At 45.6% G+C, this 11,192-nt stretch overlaps 1 protein-coding gene across 2 annotated transcripts in view; it reads right to left on the bottom strand.

Annotated features, from left to right (window-relative positions):
• Positions 1–388: 388 nt before the first annotated feature.
• Positions 389–11,192, bottom strand: part of vsnl1a (visinin-like 1a) — a gene marked incomplete at both ends in the record, with an annotated part of 42,428 nt that continues 31,624 nt past the window's right edge. The window contains 2 exons of one of the 2 annotated variants that reach the window (XM_083642598.1): positions 389–586; positions 927–1,142. In XM_083642598.1, coding sequence (XP_083498724.1) covers positions 389–586; positions 927–1,142 — 414 coding nt within the window. The remainder of the gene's footprint in view (positions 587–926; positions 1,143–11,192) is intronic. The other variant, XM_083642599.1, reaches the window with a different exon arrangement.

Below are 11,192 nucleotides of genomic sequence, written 5' to 3'. Positions count from 1 at the left end.
CAGTTGATCTTTAAATAATTTAAATATATATATTCATATTTATATATCTATATATATATATTTGTGCGAGGTGTAAATATGTAGTGAGATGTGTGTGTGTGTGTGTGTGTGTCTGTGGGCACATACTGTGAGTGTGTGTGTCTGTAGTGTGAGTGTGCACCCGCACTCTTGCACTCACACACTGTTTATATGTTATTATGTGTAGATCTTTTTATAGCAAATAACATTCTCATGCACACGAGTGTTGCAAACACAAGAAGCGGATCCATTAAAAGGTAGTCCAAGCATTTTTTTCCCCAGTGGAAATTAGCTGCAAACTGAATGGAACATGAAATTCTTTCTGTGCAGTCCGTGGCGTCGGGCGGAGCGCTCGTCTCGCCCTCGCCGCCTATTTCTGGAGGTCGCACTGCAGGAGTAATACGATGGAGGGGTCGCTCTTGGCCGCCTCTTTGAACTCCTCCAGCGAGATCTGGTCGTCGTTGTTCTTATCCATCTTGGAGAAGATCTTGTCCACCCTCTGCTCGGGCGTCAGGCCGTCCTCGTTCATCTTCATCATGATCACTGTGCCCACCATCTTGTAGATCGCCTGCAGTGAGGAGGAGGAGGAGGGAGGGTTTTAACCCCTTACACCCTGAGTTTCCTCTTAAATTTGCCCTCAAGTAGCTTAAAAAAACACACACATATCCAAAAACATTTTTTTTCTCTCTATAGCTGCACCATTACGTCAAGTGGAAAAATCCAGATGTCTTCTGCATTCATTTGTACTCTGTACACACACACTTCCCTGTAATTCAGCATGACATGTTTGGTATCTTTGGGAACCTTGGGATCTTGACTAGAATTTAAAGTAAAGTTCTGTGGGCTTGAACAAAGCTTGGCTGCAACATATGTGTTTGTAATGACGATCTGCTCTTCCACTCTGATACCTCGATGATCTCCAGCATCTCCACCCGTGTGATCTTGCCGTCGCCGTCCAGGTCGTACATGTTGAAGGCCCAGTTGAGTTTCTGCTCGAAGCTGCCTCGTGACGTGATGGAGAGCGCGCAGATGAACTCTCTGAAGTCGATGGTGCCGTCGCCGTTCTTGTCGAAGGTCCTGAAGGCGTGCTGAGCAAATTTGGATGCGTCTCCGTAGGGGAAGAACTGGAACCAAGGAGGAACAGGAGTATCAGTATGGTCTTTTTCATGATTATTGTTGCCTCTTTTTTCTAAATAGTCACAAAACTCCAAACAGCTTAACCTTTGGGATCTATTTTACAAGGGGAATCTCACATATTTTCAGAATTCACATGTTATTTCTTTGTCCCAGGACAGTTCAGTCCATGTTTGTGACCTTGCACCAGTCTTTCCTAAAGCTGCTGGAAATCAGAGTCGGGAGTCGGGGACCCTTGAATTTGTGATGCCACTGGGATATAAAATCCAAGTGCCAACAGGTACAGTATGAACCAGAATGTAATCCTCATTTGGGTGCAAGAACTCACACGAAAATCGTATGGGTCGACAAAGTCAGCACCCCATTCACTGTTTTCACAAGCATTCGTTCCCCTTTAACAAATCTTTCACTTTCTTGATGTGTTTGTTCACTGCTGTAACATTTCCTGCGCCAACTTTTTTTTAGTTCACCGCTGCCACATATACAATTTTTCAATCCCACCACTAACCCAGTATAAACCTGTTGGCTCTGCTGCCTCTGTCTGTGTGGTTACTTGAAACTGATCAGCCCTGGCTCTTGATAACCTGACGCTGCCAGACGGGGGCAGTATTGTGTTCACAAGACAGGTAAGGCTCTTGAAGTGGCTGCCGTTAAATTAAGCAGAGCAGAGAACAACATAAAGCAGGGAGTAAATGACAGTTTTTGCGGCAGTTTGCAGTCAAGCAGCCGTTTAATGAGAATGGGGGGGGGGGGGTATTTATTCAGGGATATAATCATGTAGCATAATTTGCATTTTAAGTCAATAGACATTCATTACCAGTACCATTTTCTACTGTACTGCCCATTCTATGACGACCTAAGAAAAACACTCTTTGAGAAAGTACCGTCACACGTAGGTCTGTCTCTGGATAGTGATATAGTTAAATGGTTATTTGATAACCATACATTTGCAATATCTAATTATATCCATGAGGCCTGGAACAGAAGGAAACATGCAACTTATGCATAGTGGCACTGTAGATGGATCATACCAACTTGCTTTCAATTTGTTTTCATGCCTAAGCATTCTTAGCACATGTTGTTTATATTGTATTGCATCACCTTGTCGAGCCAATAACATCCAAGTCTCAGTCTTCTGTCTTTATTCTCTCCTTGTCCTTCTTTTCTCTCTCTCTCTCTCTCTCTCTCTCTCACCCTCCTTCACTCTATCTTGAATAGTTAGATTACTAAACTATTCTTGTAGGTTTGATTGGAGTCATAATACATGTTGTATTTATACTGTTTATTATTTTTGTGTCGGCGTGTGTTGGCACTGGGAAAAGTGTTCTCTTTCAAATGTGTCTGAATAATCCCGTAAGGGATTGGCTGTGTCGGGGCAGCCAGACACAAAAATAAAATGATCATTCATTCATTACCAGTAGTAAGTGAACTTTGACTTTCTGCACTCACGCAATGCTTTTAATATCTCCCAGCTCCTGTGATTGTTGCTGTGTGTACGTGTGTGTGTGTGTGTGTGTGTGTGTGTGTGGGCGGGGGGAAAGGGGGGGGGGGGCACACTGTATATGTTGTCAGGAGAGCTTGTTGTTCCCCCCCCAACTTCAGGATAGCATTCGATTGCGCTGAAACTGCTATTAGATGACAGCGAGATGCTTTTGCATCCACTGGGAAAAGAAATGACACCAGTCAGGTAAGAGATTTGTTCAAACAAAGGAATCTTGCAGATTGACCTCAAATCTAATTACCAATTCTCACGGCACCTCGTCACTCTCGCTCACCTCAGAGCACCCCCTGCCTGCCTACAGGCTTTCCCTGAGCTCAGCGATGCAGATGAAACTCTCCTGCAGAAATAAACAACAACAACAACGATAATGCAATCTGTATTGATCTCCCAAGGGGAAATTCTCTTTTCTCTTGCTGCCAGGCCCATCCATACACCAGCAGATCAGGGTCAAAGATACAGAGCATAGCAGCAGCACATGGAGGCACTGGTGCTTCAGTGTCTTGCTCAAGAAACATTTCAGCAGGGGGGAGGCTGGCTGTCGCATGGGCTTGAACCCGGGTCCCTCCTGTAGGTCACCATTTTTTTCTCAATACCAATATACAGTATAGGGATGTTCATCAATTATCGAAAATCGATAATTGATCGTTAAGGATTAGAATCGATCCTGTGGCATTTGGATCGATTTTTTTTATTATTATTATTATTTTATTTATTTTTTTGGACTAGGTTTGGGTGGAATTCGTTCCTCCTCGCCCCACTCCATTGCACAGCCGACTAACGTGAGGTGGAGCTTCATATAGTCTCTAGTTTTCTGGCTGGGCACGGGCCTTTGTGCCAACAAAACTGTTTTAAACATGGGAAATTCACACCGGCATGCGCCGGGGACAGCAGTGTTGGAGAGGAGACACATTGAAATAAAGAGTTCATTGAGGAGAACACGTTGTCTTTCTTATTTTCTGCCATAGGCATTCATTTTGTAAAAAAAAAAAAAAAAAAAATATTGAAAATTTTCTAAGTATTAATATGATCGATAATCGATAATTGATCGTTCATTTTCACCGATTATCGATTTTGGAAAATTTTCAAAATGAACATCCCTAATACAGTATATCACGGTATGGTTCATGTATGCAAAATCACGTTAAAGGATGGCTTTATCAACCCACTTTGTATCATATATAATCTCGGTAATGTAAGCACATGGGCAGTGTTTTACCATCTCTCTCTGTTTACCTCAAAAAGAAAAAAGTGACCGTTGCTGCGTGCAGAAACTCCGCCCCCACCAGCTGCAAGTCATTAAGGCTTGTTAAGGCTCTCCATGCGACTCTCCGTGGATGTGCGCATACTTAAAAAATTAAAATAAACAATAACAGCCGCCCTCGGAGCAGATTCTGCCTCTCCAGCAGAACTTCTGCAGCGCCGTTGTGACGTAAAACGCATCACAACGCAGCGCTTTGCCAGAGGAGCAAATGGGAGATCTCAGTGAGGAAAACATAGAGAGAAGGTAAACACTGCCCATGTGCTTATATTACTGAGATTATTAATGATACAAAGTGGGTTGATTACTGGTAAAGCCATCCTTTAAGTAATCAAATTATTGTATGTATGTTAGGTGTGATCTTAAACAAAACTGAAATATTCAAATAATGGTCCTACCATACTTCATTTTATGAGAGTATGAGAGTTTAAGTAAAACTTACTTGTTATCATCAAATTAGACAGCAGAAATGTGTGTCACGACCTTAAAATATCTTCATATCACTGAAATGATTCCACTGAAAGGCGATAAACGATAACATTGAATTAGCGCCCAGCCCTATAGTCACCATGCTGCACCGGTCTATGTTTTTCTAAGTCTACGTAGACCTCAAGTCTACTCTAGCGCCCATGACAAACATTTAAAACGTGTTGAAAAAGTCCATGGGGGTCAAGTTGAGGCTGAACAAATTCCAATGGAGAAATCCAGCTTGGATGGGCCCTCTGAGGCTCAGCTGACTCCAACCATCATGTGTGCTGCGCTAGGAGAGATTTCAATGACCAGTCTCAGGAGAGGCAATGTGCCCACATATTGCACACCTTTGCAACACCTTTGACCTTACATTTAAAACGCCCGAAGTCTAAATCCTCCATGTTATCGTTGCTTCCCTACACAAGGTCAAAGGTGAATGCAGGAACTCTGTGGATGAGCGCTGAGCCCCTGGTGGCCGGGAGGAGCCGAGCGATTCAACACGACCTTCCACTTGACCTCTGCTAGGAACATTAAAAAGCTGATGGGTAATCCAGGCTGAGCTGGGCTGCTCTCTCTGAGGACCGCTATAAACAAAGTAGGGCTGGGGAGACGGCAACAGCAACAAACTGGAATGAATTCTGCTCTATAGCGTTCTATTTTGCTGCTGCTTCAAGGGAAATAATTCTGTTGTGAATACAATATCATTTATAAATCTTTAATGGCGTTTTCAAGTAGGATAGCTACAGTGATGAAGCACTCACATAAAAGGGAGACACAGATGCTCTCGTCTGGGAATTGATCAGATTTGATTATAGTACACTAATACCAATCAATGCCATTATTGATTCTGCTTATCGGTCCAATTCTTTATCGATTCCCTCCCAATCAATTTTCTGTGTGGAAAAAGAGAAGTAGGTCTACACAGGTTTTCAGCATCAACGCAGCAGTTTCATTATCTCTTGAGTCTGAACCATGGACTGTATATAATATATATCTGAACACAGTGTAGATGTAGACTGTATGTATGTCTGCTTAACAACATTTGAACATGTTGAAATACATTAGAATGCTGCTTTTTCCATGGTTAAAACTGTATAACATGTTTCAACAACATATTTCTGGTGTTTCCACCCTCAAAATGATCATTTTACAGACGTTACAACAAGTAGGTCTGTTGTCATCTTTCTTCGTGAAACGCGCCTTGGACCGTTTCTTCCTCTCTGCCCTGACTGGTTGCAAGCGTCGCGTCGATGGCGACGCAGAGTTTGATGTCATGACTCATGACGCATGAGTTTCTGCAATGCACGTGCCCAACTGGCATCCATAAAAGGAATGGATCATCTCTGAGCCATACGATTCCATTTGGAACCGGTTCTAAATGGTTCCGGGTCTCGATTCCCATCCCTACCCTTCTATGAGCTGGTGTCAGATTCAGTGAACGCTGCAATTATGAATCAGTGATGTCGAGGCAAGTCAACTCAGAGGAAATGAAGCAGCCTCACTGTTTGAATATTTTATCTTTGAGTGACTAACTGCAGCAAATGTCAACTGCTCTTGCACCCGCTGACATTTACACGTCTAGATGAGAGAAGTGAGAGGCTGAAGAAGCACAGCTACTTGCGTTTGATCAAACTATAATTAGAAAGGCTTTGAAGAAAAGGTTGGAGACACCAGGGGTCTCCAACCTTGACGCTGATCAAAGGCCGGAGAATGATGACTGATGAGCATCATTTAAAAGAAAAGCATGAATAAATGTCAACAAGAAGCATAAAAAGTGACAGAACTTTACCAGTCTACTTGTAAAGTTCTGTTATCTGCTAATCTTCTTTTCCCACAAATATATTGCTTTTTGTTGCTTTTTATTGTTCTACATTGCATTTTTGCCAGGCTCGTCATACACACAAAAACAAACAAGACAAAATGAACACACACACACACACACACACACACACACACACACACACACACACACACACACACACACACACACACACACACACACACACACACACACACACAAAACCAGCATGCTGCCCTGCATCTTTCATAAGACGAACAACCCCCGGCCGGCACGTACAAACTATCTGGAGTCACGACGGGGAGGAAGGACAGGCTGTGAATCCTAACAGCAAAAGACACGAGTGCAACGGAGGGGAGACAAAGGCCAGAGAGGAATGAGAGAGAAGAGGTGAGAGGGAGAGAGAGAGAGGGGGAGAGAAGAGGTGAGAGGGAGAGAGAGAGGGAGAGAGAAGAGGTGAGAGGGAGAGAGAGAGAGGGGGGAGAGAAGATGTGAGAGGGAGAGAGAGAGAGGGGGAGAGAAGAGGTGAGAGAGAGAGAAGAGGTGAGAGGGAGAGAGAGAGGGAGAGAGAAGAGGTGAGAGGGAGAGAGAGAGGGAGAGAGAGAGAGAAGAGGTGAGAGGGAGAGAGAGAGAGAGAAGAGGTGAGAGGGAGAGAGAGAGGGGGGGAGAGAAGAGGTGAGAGGGAGAGAGGGGGAGAGAAGAGGTGAGAGGGAGAGAGAGAGGGGGGGAGAGAAGAGGTGAGAGGGAGAGAAGAGGTGAGAGGGAGAGAGAGAGAGAAGAGGTGAGAGGGAGAGAGAGAGAAGAGGTGAGAGAGAGAGAGAGAGAGAAGAGGTGAGAGGGAGAGAGAGAGAGAGAGAGAGAGAGAAGAGGTGAGAGAGAGAGAGAGAGAGAGAGAGAAGAGGTGAGAGGGAGAGAGAGAGAGAGAGAGAAGAGGTGAGAGGGACAGAGAGAAGAGGTGAGAGGGAGAGAGAGAGAAGAGGTGAGAGAGAGAGAGAGAGAGAGAGAAGAGGTGAGAGGGAGAGAGAGAGAGGAGGTGAGAGGGAGAGAGAGAGAGAGAAGAGGTGAGAGGGAGAGAGAGAGGGGGGGAGAGAAGAGGTGAGAGGGAGAGAGGGGGAGAGAAGAGGTGAGAGGGAGAGAGAGAGGGGGGGAGAGAAGAGGTGAGAGGGAGAGAAGAGGTGAGAGGGAGAGAGAGGGAGAGAGAGAGAGAAGAGGTGAGAGGGAGAGAGAGAGAAGAGGTGAGAGAGAGAGAGAGAGAGAAGAGGTGAGAGGGAGAGAGAGAGAGAGAGAGAGAGAGAGAGAGAAGAGGTGAGAGAGAGAGAGAGAGAGAGAGAGAGAAGAGGTGAGAGGGAGAGAGAGAGAGAGAGAGAAGAGGTGAGAGGGACAGAGAGAAGAGGTGAGAGGGAGAGAGAGAGAAGAGGTGAGAGAGAGAGAGAGAGAGAGAGAAGAGGTGAGAGGGAGAGAGAGAGAGGAGGTGAGAGGGAGAGAGAGAGAGAGAAGAGGTGAGAGGGAGAGAGAGAGAGGAGGTGAGAGGGAGAGAGAGAGAGAGAGAAGAGGTGAGAGGGAGAGAGAGAGAGAGAGAGAGAGAGGGAGAGAAGAGGTGAGAGGGAGAGAGAGAGAGAGAGAGAGAGAGAGAGAAGAGGTGAGAGGGAGAGAGAGAGAGAGAGAGAGAGAGGTGAGAGGGAGGGGGGGTGGAGACGGAGCGACGGGGTCAAACAGCGAGAGTCAGCTTGGATCGTGAAGCTGCCCATCTGCAGTAAGGTCCCACCCATGAACATTCTGCTGCAGTAGCACACCGATCAAAGTGCAGTGACACGTTAACAGAGAGAACAGATAGAAGGGAGAGAGAGGGAGAGAGAGAGAGGGAGAGAGAGAGAGGGAGAGAGGGAGGAACGGCGATGAGCAAAAAGATTAGGAGACAGGAAAATGAAAATGGAAAACGAAAGACACAGGAGGAGACAGAAATGAATGTGACAGAATAGAAGGTGGCAGATTGAGAAAATGTGTGTGTGTGAGAGAGAGAGACACACAGAGAGTGAGTGAGAGAAAGAAAGAGAGAGAGAGTGAGTGAGACAGCAATAGAGCTCGGCCCGCGATCCAGGTCCCTTCTGCCCTTCTGCTCCAGAGAAGCCAGACTCATTTGAGGGGAAGCCCCCGGGGACGTGGCTGGTGCCAAGCTGCCAGGACTGTGCAGGACTCTGCCTGATGCTCTCTGCACCAAGGAGACATGGCTGCTTCCCACAAGGAGCACCTCCCACACGGGCCTGCCACAGCTCATCAGCCCCCTCCTGAAGGAGCCAGGAGCAGATGGGAAGGGGGGGGAGGAGTTGATATAAAAACTGAGGGAAGACGAGGAAGAGGGAGATGACGGGATGGGAAGAGGAGATGGGAGAGTGGCAGGGAGGGAGATAGGAAGAATCAAGAAGGGGGCGAGCGGGGGGGAGGGGGGAGGAGTTCAACTCAAACTAAACATTTGATGCGGTTGAAATGGTTAATGGTACATGTCCTCAGGGGCTTCATTTCATGCGGGGGATCGCCTCGCTCCCCAGTATTGGACGCATTGGGCTTCGATATTGCTTCCTTGCTGCACCCGATTAGACGAACGCTGTGTTCAACCAATCAGGGCCGTCTGCGGGTGGGCTGGGCCTTCTGCCCCTGGATTTCAAACTGGAAAAAATATGGCGTCTAATTGCAAACGTTCTCTTCTACTAGGAAAATACTTCACCAAAAATGTGTTTCTGAAAAGATTTGATGCAACAAATATGCCATACAGTTGCTGAATCCGTCTTCATTTTGGACTTACAGTGAGCGGTTGGTTTCCAGAGGCGGCGGGTTGCGCCGGCAGCACGCACCTGATTTGCATAAAGTAGACTCGAGCTAAACTTTATGCAAATGAGGAGCGGCCACCGCAATGCTCCATCTCTCAAACCCCGCCCCCCTCCCCGAGAGACGGACAGACACGACGGATGAGTGAGGATGAATGTGGATGAGTGAAGATGAGTGAGGATGAGTGAGGATGAATGTGGATGAGTGAAGATGAGTGAGGATGTGTCTGGATGAGTGAGTATTGAGTGTGGGTGAATGAGGATGAGTGAGGATGAGTGTGGTCACGGCCTGAGAGGAGGTAGAGAGAGGTAGAGGGCTATGGAAAGAGGCGGAGCAGGAGAGAGACAGTGTGGCAGGTTCTGAAAGGCGTTGTTATGTAAGAAGAGAAGAAAGTGGGCCAGGCTGATGATGAGAGTGTGAAAGTGCTCCTGTACGAGCAGCCTCCTCTTCCTCTGCTGTAGAGAGCTGTCACATGTGAGAGCAAAGCCTTTATGGAGGGGTAGATGGAGCTGTCACATGTGAGAGCGGAGTCTTTATGGAGGGGTAGATGGAGGGGTAGATGGAGGGGTAGATGGTGACAGGCAGGAGAGTCGGGAGCTGACTTCATGAATACGGCACTCTGGGGAAAAACAACAGCTTGGCTGGATGGCGGCAATTACCATCTCACAACTAAACGACCTAGTCAGGACTTCAGAGTGACAGTTCCCTCGCCTTTGCAGCGCATTACGCTGTGAACATTTCCATTAGGCTAAAGTCTTTTGCCTCTCCTGATTTGGGTCCCATTTGCGGTTAATAGACACACATTCACACACAGGCCAGACCATCCCCCTGCTGTTAAGTGGAACTTAAAAGCTTCCAACATCAGCCAGCAAGCTGCCACTGGTACTTCTCCAAAAACTGAAAAGAGAGAGGGACAGACAGAGAGAGAGAGAGAGAGAAAGAGAGAGAGAGGGAGAGACAGTAGATAGAGAAAGGTTCAGACAGAGAGAGAGAGAGAGAGAGAGAGAGAGAGAGAGAGAGAGAGAGAGAGAGAGAGAGAGAGAGAGGGAGAGACAGAGAGAGAGAGAGGCAGAGAGGAGGAGAGGGGTAGAAAGAAAGGAAGAGGAAGGCAGAGTGTGAGGAGAGAGGGACATTATGAGGAGTGAGAGAGAGAGAGAGAGAAAGAGAGAGAGAGTGAGACAGATTTGGGGGGAGAGCAGTGTTGGGCAAGTTACTTTCAAAATGTAATATACTACATATTACTAGTTACTTTCATTTGAAAGTAATGTTACTTTACAATATTACTGTCTGTGTAGAGTAACTCGTTATTTTTTACACTACTTTTGCATTACTTTAACCAAAACAACAGCAGAAAGACATCGCTGCTCCGGAACCATCCCGAAAAATAATGTCAACCGCCTTGAAGTCAGTGTAAACAATCCAAAATTCTAAATGTTATTCTTTTCCTTTTGTTATTGTCATCTGTAGTGGTTATTTGCATAAAAACACGGTTTGATTAGGAATTGATTGTATCTTTATTTAAAAATGTGCTTTGATTAAAAATAAAAAATAAAACTCAATTTGTAACTTGAGTTAAGTTAAGTAACTGGTATAATATTACTGAAATCCTACAATAGGTTATATTATTATAACCTAATTAGAGTTACTGCTAAAAGTAAGTAATATATTACATGTAATATGTTACTTTTGTAATGAGTTACCCCCAACACTGGGAGAGAGCAAGACAGTGAAACATGCACTCACACTTGAATGGAGGCCATCTCACACTAACAGAATAGCACTGATTGGGTTGTAGGATGGAGAGTCGGCAGCAAAACTCAGATAAGAGAAAAAACAAACAAACAAAAAACAACGACTTAGGAAGTGCAAACACTTTCCCGTCAAGGTTAGGTAACAGCTGCGTTCGGCGGCGCCTCTATCCAAATTTGTATTTTGTATTTTGCACTGCCAACTCTGCAGATAGCCGTTAAGCTGGACAGACTTCTTGTAGCTTAAAAGCTTCCAGTGAATGCAGCGGAGATTGATTTCGTACATGCACATTCTGGTGAGGTTGGTGGAGTTACAGATTGCATGTAACTGGATTACTGTTATTGGATTACCAAGAAATAAAAAATGGTAACTGTAATCCTTTACAGAACCTGTAAAGAGACATGATTTGAAGCAGCCAGCGGTTTGTGAGAGCCAATAGC

Source organism: Poromitra crassiceps (genome assembly GCF_964638095.1).
Source record: "Poromitra crassiceps genome assembly, chromosome: 9".
Classification (NCBI taxonomy): domain Eukaryota; kingdom Metazoa; phylum Chordata; class Actinopteri; order Beryciformes; family Melamphaidae; genus Poromitra; species Poromitra crassiceps.
Note: the sequence above shows the minus strand (reverse complement) of the source record. Positions and strands in the feature narration are given on the sequence as shown.